A 16,539-nucleotide genomic window follows, 5' to 3' on the forward strand; every position below is an offset into this window, starting at 1 on the left:
AGATGAAGTATAATGTGGATAAATGTAAGGTTATCCACTTTGGTGGTAAAAACAGAGAGACAGACTATTATCTGAATGGTGACAGATTAGGAAAAGGGGAGGTGCAACGAGACCTGGGTGTCATGGTACATCAGTCATTGAAGGTTGGCATGCAGGTACAGCAGGCGTTTAAGAAAGCAAATGGCATGTTGGCCTTCATAGCGAGGGGATTTGAGTACAGGGGCAGGGAGGTGTTGCTACAGTTGTACAGGGCCTTGGTGAGGCCACACCTGGAGTATTGTGTACAGTTTTGGTCTCCTAACTTGAGGAAGGAGATTCTTGCTATTGAGGGAGTGCAGCGAAGGTTCACCAGACTGATTCCCGGGATGGCAGGACTGACATATCAAGAAAGACTGGATCAACTGGGCTTGTATTCACTGGAGTTCAGAAGACTGAGAGGGGACCTCAGAAACGTTTAAAATTCTGACGGGTTCAGACAGGTTAGATGCAGGAAGAATGTTCCCAATGTCGGGGAAGTCCAGAACCAGGGGTCACAGTCTAAGGATAAGGGATAAGCCATTTAGGATCGAGATGAGGAGAAACTTCTTCATCCAGAGAGTGGTGAACCTGTGGAATTCTCTATCACAGAAAGTTGTTGAGGCCAATTCACTAAATATATTCAAAAAGGAGTTAGATGTAGTACTTACTACTAGGGGGATCAAGGGGTATGGTGAGAAAGCAGGAATGGGGTACTGAAGTTGCATGTTCAGCCATGAACTCATTGAATGGCGGTGCAGGCTCAAAGGGCCGAATGGCCTACTCCTGCACCTATTTTCTATGTTACCCTAAATCTAACTGAATTATGATCACTGGCACCAAAATGCCCTTCCACCTACCCAGCTTCATTTCTTGAAACAAAGTCCAGAACCGTCCCCTTCCTTGTTGGGCTTGCTTACATACTGGTTAAAAAAGTTCTCCTGAATACATTTTAGGAATTCTGCACCCTCTACCTTTCACACTAATGCTATCCCAGTTAATATTCAGGTAGTTGAAATTCCCTACTATTACTGCCCTATAGTTTTTGCACTTCTCAGAAATTTGCCTACATATTTGCTCTTCTATCTCCCTCAGACTGTTTGGGGGTTTATAGTGCGATCACCCCTTTTTTGTTCTTCAATTCAACTCATATGGCCTCATCAGATGATCCTTCTCGCATGTCATCCCTCCTCACAGCTGCAATTGTTTCTTTAATCAATACTGCGACCCCCCCCCCCCCCCACTTTTTTTAATCGCCCTCTCTATCCCATCTGAAAACCCTGTAACGAGGAATGGTGAGCTGTCATAACTACCCTCCTTTCAGCCTGTAATAGCTATAATATCCTAATCATACTCTGGTTCTTGCCCCTTTTGCCAATGGGAACAGTTTCATTCTTATCTACTTTGTCCAGGCCTCTCATGATTTTGAACACCTCCTATCAAATGTCCTCTCAACCTTCTCTGTTCTAAGGAGAACAACCCCAGCTTCTCCAGTCTCTCCACGTAACTGAAGTCCCTCATCCCTAGAATCATTCTCTCAAATCTTTTCCGCACCCTCTCAGACCTTCACAACCTTCCTAAAGCATGATGCTCAGAATTGGACACAATACTCCAGGTGAGACCGAACCAGTGTTTTATAAAGATTCATCATAACTTCCTTGCTTTTGTACTCTATACCTCTATTTATGAAGCCCAGGATCCTGTATGCTTTTTTTAACTGCTTTCTCAACCTGCCCTGCCAGGTTCAACGATTTGTGCACATTTACCCTAGGTCTCTGTTCATGTACCCCCTTGAGGATGGGACCCTTTAGTTTATATTTCCTCTCTTCATTCTTTCTACCAAAATGTATCACTTTGCTCTTTTCTGCATTAAATTTCATCTGTCACGTGTCCGTCCATTCCACCAGCCTGTCTGTTTTCTTGAAGTCTATCACTATCCACTATACTTCCAAGTTTTGTGTCATCTACAAATTTTGATTGTGTGCACTGTTTACCCAAGTCTAAGTCATCAATATATATATATATATAAAGAAAAGCAGTAGTCCTAGAACTGACCCCTGGGGAACGCCACTCTTCCTCTAGTGCAAAAAAAACAACCGCTCGCTACTACTGTTTTCTGTCGAGAGCCATTGAGGCTGAGCCGGAGAGTCCGTGCCGCCCGAGAGAGAGAGAGCCCGAGCCAGGGCTCCGCACACGCACCTACCACGGGCCCGCGCAGGGGGAAGGAAGGAGAGAGGGAGCGCGGCGCGAGTTCCCGGTCCTTCATGTCCGCTCGGTGGTGTTGTTCTACCCGCCGCCCCTCGGATTCTGGGAGCCCATCGCCACGGCCTCTTCCCTGAGGTATGGTACTGGAGGACTGCTAATGTGGCCCCCAGCGGCGTCCAGGTGTTCGGGCCCCCAGAGGCGTCAAGAGCTCTCCCCAGCGGCGACTGGATCCCCTCCAGCGGCAACAAATGTGCCTCTTCTCCATGACTGTGTTTGGGCCTCCTCCACGACGGCGGGCTAGCCTTTTACCCTCCTTCAGAGACGACTGTGGCTCTACTACCCCACAGTACTCCAGGTATGGTCTAACCAGGGCTTTGTGCAGCTGCAGAGGGCTGGCAGCACCCATGGAACAATACCAAAGGAAGTAACTTACTATTAACTTTCATTTTAAACTTTTAATCAACTTGGGAAACTTTTAAACAACTTGGGAAAACTTTTAAAATCTCTGGAGAAATTTTTAAAACTTCAGGAGAAACTTTTAAACAACGTGGAGGAAATTTCAAGAATTATGTTCTTTTAAAACATTTTTACTAAGGAATTGAATGCTGTACCCCAATCTAACTAGAAAATAGTTTGGTGTGTTTTATTAGCATCATTTTCAGTCATTTGAAACCAGGTTACTCATGACGATGCCCAGCGAGCAGGTGAGCCTCCGACCTGGGGACTGGAACATCACCCCCCACCCCTGCAGCAATCGGCCTCTTCTCATCGACGGCTGGACCTCTCCTTCCCCACTAGTGACCTGGCCTCTTCTACTGGTGAGCATCACGGCTATGGCTCTTCCACCCTCCCATTCCTTGCTGACCTCCCACTCGGAACTCCACCAAACAACTGACCTCCCTAATGCCTGCCCCCAACCAAGCCTCGGACACCTACCATCAAGGGCGCTACTCGGCGCCGAGCTTGCGGCCAACATCTCGCCGTAGGCAATTAGGCCCATACCAGCAGTGCCTGGTCTCCAGTCGTCTTGGACTCCCTTGTCACTGGACCAATATCTTGCTCAGCTAAGATCGTGTGGTGGCCGGTGTGCAACGGCCACCCCCCGTTAAAAGAACTCACGCACAGACATCTTCCACTCCGTTAACATGAGGTTCAGGACATAGAACATCAGGAATCCTCATGGACAACAGCGACAGGCCGAACGCCACACCGCCATAGTTGCCCTGGAACGTAGATGCTTTGACATCGACATCGCCACCCTAAGCGAGACTCGGCGGGCAGGGGAAGGCCAGCTCAAGGAACATGGTGGAGGTTACATCTTTTTCTGGAAAGGGAAACCAGAGGAAGAACGCCACATTCACAGAATTGGCTTCGCCATCAAAAATAACCTGATTGAACGCCTCAGAGACTCCCCCCGTGGGGTTAACGAACGCCTCATGACTCTTCGACTCACCCTATCCCAGAACCAATGCACCACAGTCATCAGTGCATACGTCCCAACATTCGATGCAACGGATGAGACCAAAGAGGGTTTTTATTCCAACCTCAACATCCCTGTCCCGCGTCCCTGAGGGCAACAAACTGATCCTCCTAGGTGACTTCAATGCTAGGGTCAGCAAAGATACGGCCCTCTGGGGAGGAGAGATTGGCAGAGAGGGGGTAGGGAAAGCCAACTCCAGCGGTACCCTACTCCCGACAAAATGTCTAGAACATGAACTTCTCATCACCAACACCCTGTTCCGCCAGAGGGACAAATACAAGGCATCGTGGTAACACCCTCGCTCCAAACACTGGCACCTGCTCTACTATGTCATCGTCCAAGCCAGGGATCATAAGGATGTGCGCATCGAGCTGACGACTGCTGAACGGACCACCATCTAATCCGATCCATCATCGACATTAACATAGCCCCAAAGCGGAGGGGATAGCAGAAGCAGTGCCGCAAAAAAGTCAATGCCGGGGCACTTAAAGACCCAGCTAAGAGAGCCCGATACAGCCAGCGCCTCACGGCTAACCTGACATGCCTTGATGACCCCGAGATGCAGAATATCCACAGCGCTTGGCTTCCTATAACCAGTGCCTGCGAAGAGCCACTTCGTCACTCAACCAGAAAACACCAGGACTGGTTTGATGAGAATGATCAGGAGATTCAAGAACTAATAGATCGCAAGTGCAGAGCATTTCTGAGCCTCCAGCAATAACCCAACTCGGGAGCAGCAAAGCAACATTGCAAGCGGCTCATGGCTGAGGTCCAACAAAAAGAACAGATGGTGGATGGAGAAAGCACAGGAGATACAACAACTGGCCGACAGCCATGATGTGCGAGGATTCTTCACCGCAGTCAAGACTACCCACGGCCCAAACGCCCAAGGCCCCACACCACTGCTGGCCAAGAACAAGGAAACACTCATCAAGGCAGTCAAGGCCCGCTGGAAGGAGCACTTCGAAGATCTCCTCAATCGAGACTCTGCCTTTGATGTGAGAGTTCTCGACTCCATCCCACAGCATGTGACCCGCCACCACCTCAGTGAAACCCCAACGTTGCATGAGGTAGGAAAAGCCATGAGATAGCTGAAGAACAACAAGGCTATGGGTGCGGATGGAATCCATGCGGAGGCGCTAAAGTATGGCGGCAAGGCGCTGATGGCACGGATATATGACCTCATCGCTCTCATCTGGAGGGAGGAGAGCATGCCGGGAGATCTCACAGATGCAGTGATCGTGACCATCTTTTAAAAAGGGGACAAGTCCGACACGAGGAAAGTTGTCGCTAGAGTCCTCCTCAACTGTCTTCTCCCTGTGGCTGAGGCGCTCCTCACGGTCACAGTGCGGATTTTGGCACCTACGGGGCACAACGGACATGATCTTTGCAGCGCGACAGCTGCAGGAAAAATACAGGGAACAGCGCCAGCCCTTGTACATGGCCTTCTTCGACCTTACAAAGATCTTTGATACTGCCAACTGCGAGGGTGTATAGAGTGTCGTCCTCAGTTTCGGATGCCCCCAAAAGTTAGTCACAGCCTTTGCCTGCTCCACGACGACATGCAGGCCGTGATCCTTACCAACGGATCCATCACAGACCCAATCCACGTCCGGACCGGGGTCAAAAAGGGTTGCGTCATTGCTCCAACCCTCTTCTTAATCTTCCTCGCTGCCATGCTCCACCTCACAGTCAACAAGTGGAACTAAATTACAGAACCAGTGGGAAGCTGTTTAACCTTCACCGTCTCCAGGCCAGGTCCAAGACCACCCCAACCTCTGTCGTCGAGCTACAGTACGCGGACAACACCTTCGTCTGCGCACATTCTGATGCTGAACTCCAGGATATAGTCGATGTATTTACTGAGGCATACGAAAGCATGGGCCTTACGCTAAACATCAGCAAGACACAGGTCCTCCACCAGCCTGGCCCTGCCGCACAGCACTGCCCCCCAGTCCTCAAGATCCACGGCATGGTCCTGGACAATGTGGATCATTTCCCATACCTCGGGAGCCTCTTATCAACAAAAGCAGACATTGATGAGATTCAACGCCACCAGGAAGAGTGTTCGAAGACCAGGCCCTGAAATCTACCACCAAGCTCATGGTCTACAGGGCTGTAGTAATACCCGCCCTCCTGTATGGCTCAAAAGCATGGACCATGTACAATAGACACCTCAAATCGCTGGAGAAATACCATCAACGATGCCTCCGCAAGATCCTACAAATTCCCTGGGAGGACAGACGCACCAACATTAGCGGCCTCGACCAGGCCAACATCCCCAGCATTGAAGTACTGACCACACTTGGATCAGCTCTGCTGGGCAGGCCACGTTGTCTGCATGCCAGACACAAGATTCCCAAAGCAAGCACTCTACTCTGAACTCCTTCATGGCAAATGAGCCAAGGGTAGACAGAGGAAACGTTACAAGGACACCCTCAAAGCCTCCCTGAAGTACGGCATCCCCACCGACACCTGGGAGTCCCTGGCCAAAGACGACCCTGAGTGAAGGAAGTGTATCCGGGAGGGCGCTGAGCACCTTGAGTCTCATCGCCGAGAGCATGCAGAAATCAAGCGCAGGCTGCAGAAAGAGCGTGCGGCAAACCTGTCCCACCCACCCCTTCCCTCGACGACTATCTGTGCCACCTGAGACGGGAACTGTGGTTCTCGTATTGGACTGTTCAGACACCTAAGAACTCATATTTTTAGAGTGGAAGCAAGTCTCCCTCAATTCCGAGGGACTGCCTATGATGATGATGATGATGATGTTTCCTGTCACTTAGCCAATTTCGTATCCATGTTGTCACTGTTCCTTTTATTCCATGGCCTTCAACTTTGCTGACAAAACTATTATGTGACACTTTATCAAACGCCTTTTGGAAGTCCATGTACACCACATCAATTGCGTTGCCTTCATCAACCCCCTATGTTACCTCAACAAATAATTCAATCAAGTTCGTTAAACACGATTTTCATTTAACATATCCATGCTGGCTTTCCTTAATTAATCCATACTTGTCCAAGTGACAAGTTTTGTCTTGGTTTATCATTTCTAAAAGCTTCCTCACGACCAAGGTTAAACTGATTTGGCCTGTAGTTGCTAGGTTTATCCTTGCACCCTTTTCTGAACAAGGCACCAGCCCTGTATCCAACGATGATTGGAAGATTATGGCAATTTCCACCCTTACTTCCCTCTGCATTCTATGATGCATCCCATCCGGTCCTGGTGACTTATTCGCTTTAAGTACAGCCAGCCTTTCTAGTGCCTCCTACTTTATCAATTTTTATCCCATCCAGTATCTCAACTACCTGCTCTTTCACTGACTTTGGCAGCAGCATCATCCTTGGTGAAGACAGATGCAAAGTACTCATTTAGTTCCTCAGCCATGCCCTCTGACTCCATGCCTGGGTCTCCATTTGGGTCGCACCCCTCCTCTTACTACCTGTTTCCTATTTATATGCCTATAGAAGACTTTTGGATTCCCTATTATAAGAACATAAGAATTTGGAACAGGAGTAGGCCATCTAGCCCCTCGAGCCTGCTCTGCCATTCAACAAGATCATGGCTGATCTGGCCGTGGACTCAGCTCCACTTACCCGCCTGCTCCCTGTAACCCTTAATTCCCTTATTGGTTAAAAATCTATCTATCTGTGATTTGAATACATTCAATGAGCTAGCCTCAACTGCTTCCCTGGGCAGAGAATTCCACAGATTCACAACCCTCTGGGAGAAGAAATTCCTTCTCAACTCTGTTTTAAATTGGCTCCACCGTATTTTGAGGCTGTGCCCTCTAGTTCTAGTCTCCCCGACCAGTGGAAACAATCTCTCTGCCTCTATCTTGTCTATCCCTTTCATGATTTTAAATGTTTCTATCAGATTACCCCTCATCCTTCTGAACTCCAACGAGTAAAGACCCAGTCTACTCAATCTATCATCATAAGGTAACCTCCTCATCTCCGGAATCAGCCTAGTGAATCGTCTCTGTACCCCCTCCAAAGCTAGTATATCCTTCCTTAAGTAAGGTGACCAAAACTGCACGCAGTACTCCAGGTGCGGCCTCACCAATACTCTGTAAAGTTGCACTAGGACCTCCCTGCTTTTGTACTTCATCCCTCTCGCAATGAAGGCCAACATTCCATTCGCCTTCCTGATTACCTGCAAACTAAGTTTTTGGGATTCATGCACAAGGAGGCACTCTACGCAGGGGTCCTCCCACTATTCATCGGGGACTTGGCCTGGAGGGTGGTGCACGGAGCAGTGCCGTGCAACAAATTTTTAAGCCGGTTCACGGACTCCCAGGCCGCCTGCAATTTCTGCGGTCTGGAAGAGTCCGTGTTCCATGTTTTTATGGAATGCACAAGGTTGCAGCCCCTGTTTTATTATTTGAAGGAACTGCTCCTGAAATTCTGGCTGCACTTCAGTCCCACTCTCCTGATCTTTGGGCACCCTGTGCGGAGGGGAGCGGGTAGGTCCGAAGGCCTCCTTGTAGGACTGCTCCTGGGCACGGCCAAGATGTGCCATCAGCCGGTCCAGGCAGCGGGCGGTCGAGGGGGTCGTTCAACCTGACTGCCTGCCTCTCTTCCGCTCTTACATCCGGTCCAGGGTGTCCTTGGAGATGGAGCACGCGGTGTCCACCGGTACGCTCGCGGCCTTCCGCGAGAGGTGGGCACCGGAGGGACTGGAGTGCATCATCACGCCCGGCAACCAAATTTTTATTTGATTTTACGTTTTAAAGTTTAATTTGTTTTAATTGCCGGTGCTTTTAGTGTCCCCCTCCCCTTTTATAGGGGGCACTGGAAAAAATTTTATTTTAGCGCCCCAAAAAAAAAGGGGCCTTGAAAATGTCTGCTGTGTCACCCAGGCGGGTGGCACGGTTTAATGTTTATGTTTATTTTCAGGTAAACTCAAAAGAGTTTCATGCACAAGGACCCCCAGGTCCCTCTGCACCGCAGCATGTTGTAATTTCTCCCCATTCAAATAATATTCCCTTTTACTGTTTTTTTTTTCCAAGGTGGATGACCTCACATTTTCCAACATTGTATTCCATCTGCCAAACCTTAGCCCATTCGCTTAACCTAACTAAATTTCTTTGCAGCCTCTCTGTGTCCTCTACACAACCTGCTTTCCCACTAATCTTTGTGTCATTTGCAAATTTTGTTACACTACACTCTGTCCCCTCTTCCAGGTCATCTATGTATATTGTAAATAGTTGTGGTCCCAGCACCGATCCCTGTGGCACACCACTAACCACCGATTTCCAACCCGAAAAGGACCCATTTATCCCGACTCTTTGCTTTCTGTTAGCCAGCCAATTCTCAATCCATGCTAATACATTTCCTCTGACTCCGCGTACCTTTATCTTCTGCAGTAACCTTTGTGTGACACCTTATCGAATGCCTTTTGGAAATCTAAATACACCACATCCATCGGTACACCTCTATCCACCATGCTCGTTATATCCTCAAAGAATTCCAGTAAATTAGTTAAATATGATTTCCCCTTCACAAATCCATGTTGCGTCAGCTTGATTGCACTATTCCTATCTAGATGTCCCGCTATTTCTTCCTTAATGATAGCTTCAAGCATTTTCCCCACTACAGATGTTAAACTAACCGGTCTATAGTTACCTGCCTTTTGTCTGCCCCCTTTTTTAAACAGAGGCGTTACATTAGCTGCTTTCCAATCCGATGGTATCTCCCCAGATTCCAGAGAATTTTGGTAGATTATAACGAATGCATCTGCTATAACTTCCGCCATCTCTTTTAATACCCTGGGATGCATTTCATCAGGACCAGGGGACTTGTCTACCTTGAGTCCCATTAGCCTGTCCAGCACTACCCCCCTAGTGATGGTGATTATCTCAAGGTCCTCCCTTCCCGCATTCGCGTGACCAGCAATTTTTGGCATGGTTTTTGTGTCTTCCACTGTGAAGACCGAAGCAAAATAATTGTTTAAGGTCTCAGCCATTTCCACATTTCCCATTATTAAATCCCCCCTCTCATCATCTAAGGGACCAACATTTACTTCAGTCACTCTTTTCCGTTTTATATATCGGTAAAAGCTTTTACTATCTGTTTTTATGTTTTGCGCAAGTTTACTTTCGTAATCTATCTTTCCTTTCTTTCTTGCTTTCTTAGTCATTCTTTGTCGTTTAAAATTTTCCCAATCTTCTAATTTCCCACTAACCTTGGCCACTTTATACGCATTGGTTTTTAATTTGATACTCTCCTTTATTTCCTTAGTTATCCACGGCTGGTTATCCCTTCTCTTACCGCCCTTCTTTTTCACTGGAATATATTTTTGTTGAGCACTATGAAAGAGCTCCTTAAAAGTCCTCCACTGTTCCTCAATTGTGCCACCGTTTAGTCTGTGTTCCCAGTCTACTTTAGCCAACTCTGCCCTCATCCCACTGTAGTCCCCTTTGTTTAAGCATAGTACGCTCGTTTGGGACACTACTTCCTCACCCTCAATCTGTATTACAAATTCAATCATACTGTGATCACTCATTCTGAGAGGATCTTTTACTAGGAGATAGTTTATTATTCCTGTCTCATTACACAGGACCAGATCTAAGATAGCTTGCTCCCTTGTAGGTTCTGTAACATACTGTTCTAAGAAACAATCCCGTATGCATTCTATGAATTCCTCCTCGAGGCTACCCCGTGCGATTTGATTTGACCAATCGATATGTAGGTTAAAATCCCCCATGATTACTGCCGTTCCTTTTTCACATGCCTCCATTATTCCCTTGATTATTGTCCGCCCCACCATGAAGTTATTATTTGGGGGCCTATAAACTACGCTCACCAGTGACTTTTTCCCTTTACTATCTCTAATCTCCACCCACAATGATTCAACATTTTGTTCATTAGAGCCAATATCGTCTCTCACAACTGCCCTGATATCATCCTTTATTAACAGAGCTACCCCACCTCCTTTCCCTTCTTGTCTATCTTTCCGAATTGTCAGATACCCCTGTATGTTTAATTCCCAGTCTTGGCCACCCTGCAACCACGTTTCTGTAATGGCCACCAAATCATACCCATTTGTAATGATTTGTGCCGCCAACTCATTTACTTTGTTTCGAATGCTGCGTGCTTTTAGGTAAAGTGTTTTAATACTAGTTTTTAAACCATGATTTTTAGTTTTGACCCCTCCTGCAACCCCTTTTTATATTGATACATATTGTCCCTTCCTATCACCTTGTGATTTACACTTACCCAGTGCTACTCTGCTCTGTTGCCTCCTGCCTTTTGCATCCTTTCTTGGGGTTCTGTTCACCTGAGCTCTCACCCACTCTAACTAGCTCAGTGCCCTAGCTTAGCTGCCAATCTTTTCTTGTACTCTTTGCCCCTCGTATTTCCCTTTTCACTTGCACTCTGAACTTTCTATATTCAGCCTGATTCTTAATCATTTCATAGTTGCTCATTCTTTTCCATCATTGGAAACCTGTCTTTGACCATTTGCAAATTTGCTTGAATAGATCAAAAAGCTTGCATGCTTTCTGGTTTGAGCTTACCCAAAAGTTATACTTTCCTTCACTCAATCTTGGTGATCCTAGAAGAAAGAGTGTCTCACTGAATCTTTTCCACACTACTGGTGAGAATTCAGTTCACATCTGAAACATGACACAAAACCACTCCAGCTCAGAGATTGGAATTTAATCTATTGTACTTGGATTTTGTATAGTGCTACCCCAAAGCAGTGTAGTGCTTGTGGGTGGCTGAGTGGTGTGTGGGTAGGTTGCTGATGTGTTTACGGTATAGGCCCAAAGACTTTCAGACTGTTGTAGCTAAACCTTCTTGAAGAGTAGTTACAAAACACAGGGAATGAGATTGATCTAGAAGTAGCTATCTACTTAAATTCATGGCATCAAGGTATATTAAGCCGGTTCTACTTGCAAATTCAGGCATTGTATTTTACCATGTAACATTGTATGCAGTATTGTGCATTAATGCATTTGAGCTATAAATAATGTGACTGATCATGTTGCTTGGAGAGCAAATTGTTATTGATTTCAAAATTAATATTTCAGAATACATAACCTAAGAAATGGGAACAGGAGTAGGCCATACGGCTCCACTTCCCCATCCGCTCCCCATAACCCTTTATTCCCTTATCATTTAAGAAACTGTCCCTTTCTGTCTTAAATGTATTCAATGTCCCAGCTTCCACTGCTCTCTGAGGCAGCGAATTCCACAGATTTACAACCCTCAGAGAAGAAATTTCTCCTCATCTCTGTTTTAAATGGGCGGCTCCTTATTCTAAGATCATGCCCTCTAGTTCTAGTTTCCCTCCATCAGTGGAAACATCCTCTCTGCATCCACCTTGTCAAGCCCCATAATCTTATACGTTTCGATAAGATAACCTCTCATTCTTCTGAACTCCAATGAGTAGAGGCCCAACCTACTCAACTTTTCCTCATAAGTCAACCCCCTCATCTCCGGAATCAACCTAGTGAACCTTCTCTGAACTGCCTCCAAAGCAAATATATCCTTTCATAAATATGGAAACCAAAACTGCGCGCAGTATTCCAGGTGTGGCCTCACCAAAACCTTGTATAGCTGTAACAAGACGTCCCTGCTTTTATACTCCATCCCCTTTACAATAAAGGCCAAGATACCATTAGCCTTCCTGATCACTTGCTGTATCTGCATACTATCCTTTTGTGTTTCATGCACAGGTACCCCCAGGTCCCGCTGTACTGTGGCACTTTGCAATCTTTCTCTCTTTAAATAATAACTTGCTCTGTGATTTTTTTTTTCTGCCAAAGTGCATGATCTCACACTTTCCAACATTATACTCCATCTGCCAAATTTTTGCCCACTCACATAGCCTATGTCCTTTTGCAGACTTTTTGTGTCCTGCTCACGCATTGCTTTTCCTCTCACTTTTGTATCGTCAGCAAACTTGGCTACGTTACACTCAGTCCCTTCTTCCAAGTCGTTGATATAGATTGTAAATAGTTGGGGTCCCAGCACTGATCCCTGCGGCACCCCACTAGTTACTGGTTGCCAACCAGAGAATGAACCATTTATCCCGACTCTCTGTTCTCTGTTAGTTAGCCAATCCTCTATCCATGCTAATATATTACCTCCAACCCCGTGAACTTTTATCTTGTGCAGTAACCTTTTATGTGGCATCTTGTCAAATGCCTACTGGAAGTCCAAATACACCACATCCACTGGTTCCCCTTTATATGGAAACATAGAAAATAGGTGCAGGAGTAAGCCATTCGGCCCTTCGAGCCTGCACCACCATTCAATAAGATCATGGCTGATCATTCACCTCAGTACCCCTTTTCTGCTTTCTCTCCATACCCCTTGATCCGTTTAGCCGTAAGGGCCATATCTAACTCCCTCTTGAATATATCCAATGAACTGGCATCCACCCTGTTCGTTACATCCTCAAAGAACTCAGTAAATTTGTCAAACATAACTTCCCCTTCATTATCCATGTGAAGGAATTTTGCTTTTTTTGTTGATCAATTAGTTACATAGAGGTCGGAAAACTAGGCTCAAAACAAACGTGTACAAGACATAATCATCCTAAGAAACTATCTTGTATTTTTAAGTTTAAGATCTGCCGATCTATACTGAATACTGGCTCTTTAGCATCACTCAACTGTATTATGGTGCACAAAGAATCAACAGTAATAAGCAGGTTTTGATCATTTGGGCTACTGGCCAAATAGATCAGTATAACCACCTTCTACTGTCAATGATTTTAGTGAATTAACTATTTTTTCTTTCAGATGGAACAACTAAAGTTTCCTTTGAGGGAATCTTAACTTTTGCAACTGGTGCAAATGCCATTCCACCCATCAGCATTCATCCTGCCCCTTCAATTAAATTCTTGCATTGTGATGGGATAATACAGTACAGGTTTCCAACAGGGCAAACATGCCTCAATTGTTTGAATCTACCGATGTCAAAAACATATGAAGAATTTAAAGAATGTGTGGATTTTGCTATCTATAATACACCTGGATTAAAAAGGAAGTAAAGATTTTTCAATCAACTATTACATTTTGTATGTTAGTATGTCACAATTTTCTTTCTGTATTAGAAAATTAGTTACAGAAATCTTGGATTTTTAATTTACATTAGTTTAGAAAGGCCTTGCAAAAAGTATTTAAAGCAACCACAAGTTTACAAGAGGAATAGGATAATGCATCCTCTTCAGAGAACCCAAGGGGTGGAGCATCTTGGTTTTACTATATCATATGCTGGGAGGGAAGCAGAATCTAATGGGGAATTGCCAGTGTAAATCTGCTGCTGGGAGGGAAAACCGATTTACACCTGGTACTTCCCATTAGTTTCTGATCTTGGCTGCACCATCAGTGAATGGAGCTCGGTGAACACAAGAAAAGGAACCTGTACAGTATCTCAACTTGGGCAGCTCGTTGCCTGGAAAGTTACAAAGTGTTGAGGCCTAGTAGCAATTCTGCTGCCTTTTCTGGCAGATGGGGTGTAGCACAAGGGGAACCTAAAAGAGGTGAAAGAAAAAAATTAAAACAGCAGGGAATTTCAAATTAATTTCAAAAAAAATATTCAGAATATGTTCTCCACAAGCAGGGATTTTGCATTTTTGCTTTGATTAGTTAATTTCATAAGCAAGCTTATGTAATACTTTATTGGCTGGTTTAAAGAGTTTTTAACAAGTCTATTTGCATACGAAATTCCACATGTACCAGCAATAAATTTATGATCAACTACACGTGGACGGTATGTATTTAATTAATGCCTCATTTCAATGTGGCTCAAGAATGTGACATTTGTAGGAGAAATACAATGACAAAATTTGAATTTTCTAAACTTTAATTAAAAGGAATCTGCCAAAGTAATAGTTTGAATGACTTGGGACACTTCAGGTTTTGTTTTGTGTTTACTTTTTAAATGAGGAATTTGAGGTTTTGATTTGTACTTGTACACTTTTTGGAGCTTTTATCCACTCGTTTTTCCTATTTGTTGCCTGGAAAAGTATGTACTTTATATTCTAATATTTCTAACCTTATAACTATCACAATGGACTATACTTGTAACGTAAATAGAAATTACTTTCTAGTGATAACTCATTTAGTTTTCCCCCCAAAATTGTTTTTTTTATAAAAGTTGTTTAGAAATTGTTACAAACATATTTAAAAATAATGCATTTCCAACAAAAAATTAATAAATGCTTTAACAGTATTAAAAATAAAATAGCTTGGTGTTGGCAGCATAAGGGTTCATTAGATGCTTGTATTGTAAAATGTTTGTTCTTGTCTGGTGCATTTCTGTGAAAGATACTGCTTCACAAGTTGTATAGTCTTCCTTGGACTGCACTGGCCTTTTCCATTCTATCCAACTTGTTGCTCTGTGAACACTGATTTCTGGTCTTAGGAAAAAGTAGTGGGTGATTCATTGCTACAAATTTATGTTTAGATATGAATAAAATTCATATAGCATGCCATTAGTCAAATTCATACTTGTCAATTTTTATCTGCATCCCATAACATTTTGCATTGGAAAACCATTCTGAAACTAAATTTATCTAAAGCCGATGTAGTTCAGAATGCATTTGAACAAAAAATATAAGTAATATACGAGCAATTTGTAGCTAACATTTCAGAAGAATATAGCAGGACTCCAAAAGGAAAGGATTTTTTTTTAAATACACCCCTTTCAGTACAAAGAAGACTCATGCTGGTGAAGTAACATTCATGTAGAAGAAATAGTATGATGAACATGTAAAAATTAAGTATTGTCGATGAATATGGTTTGTGAATAAAATAAACTATTGCACTTGCGCTAGCTATCCTAAACAATTATCCACATGGGTTACTTTTACTGCATGGTTGTTGAGTTTGACTTGCTATTATCAATGCATAATATTTGAATTGTGCAGAAATATAGAGAGTAAAACTTTTCATTCCACTTGGGTTTTGATCTGTTTTTTGTCAATAATTAAAAAGAACATGAAACAATTGCTCAAACATTTGGCAGTAAAATGTGATAACCTCATCAAAATAAAGTATAATACAAAAGCAAAATAGTATGTTGAATAAAGTATGTTGTCTGACATTGGATTTTCAGATCTCATCATTTTAATTTTCTGATGTTAAAAGGAGTTGTCACTAGCTGATTATGGATAAGCTGACCTATTAATAATAGACCTTGCAACTTTTTAATGTTCAAATTGTGAAGACATCTGTAATCTGTGATGTAAAAATGGTATTTTATTTGTAGCTGGATGGAGTCTCTATTAACATGAGCATGTTTCCATGTGTTTGCATAAATAATAAATTTAAGCAATTTACATTTTTTCTAATGCACCAGATTTTTTCAAGTTCTCTCATTTTATGAAGCCTGAGAGCCATAATTTTGAACAGTAGGTTTTTAATATTGTGCCAATTTACTGTAGCTTTGAAAATTTAAAATAAATGAAGTAAAGATTTTGCATGTCTTGCTTACAATCAAACTTATGTGCATGCAATTGATCACTATACCATTCACTTTGATGCCTTGGGCAGAAGTAAAGTTTTCTATATTTTGCCTCATAATTTGGTGCAGGTATGAGGTTAAAATAGCAACCAGTCAGAATTCTGAGATTTGACAGACTTTATTACATTTCAAGCATGGAGCGAAATATTCGGTCAACTTTCATTTGTCAAATCACATGAACATACCAAGTTATTATAGGCCTTCAGTGTATTTAAATAACACAGTTCGCTTTCCTGTCAATTTAGGACAGAATCACACTGCTGTATACACCTACCTGGGATAGACAAAAAGGAAAGCTCCAAATGCAGGGGGTCAGACACTACTTTAATTTTAATTTATCCAATACCCTTTTAATG

The 16,539-nt window shown here is 43.9% G+C and overlaps 1 protein-coding gene across 2 annotated transcripts in view; it reads left to right on the top strand.

Annotated features, from left to right (window-relative positions):
- g2e3 (G2/M-phase specific E3 ubiquitin protein ligase) overlaps window positions 1-16,128 on the top strand; it is a 137,274-nt gene extending 121,146 nt beyond the window's left edge. For both annotated transcript variants that reach the window (XM_070879020.1, XM_070879021.1), the window contains one exon: window positions 13,456-16,128. In XM_070879020.1, the coding sequence (XP_070735121.1) occupies window positions 13,456-13,706 (251 nt within the window). In that variant the 3' untranslated portion in view covers window positions 13,707-16,128. The remainder of the gene's footprint in view (window positions 1-13,455) is intronic.
- The last annotated feature ends 411 nt before the right edge of the window (window positions 16,129-16,539 follow it).

This window comes from Pristiophorus japonicus, chromosome 4, assembly GCF_044704955.1.
Source record: "Pristiophorus japonicus isolate sPriJap1 chromosome 4, sPriJap1.hap1, whole genome shotgun sequence".
Classification (NCBI taxonomy): domain Eukaryota; kingdom Metazoa; phylum Chordata; class Chondrichthyes; family Pristiophoridae; genus Pristiophorus; species Pristiophorus japonicus.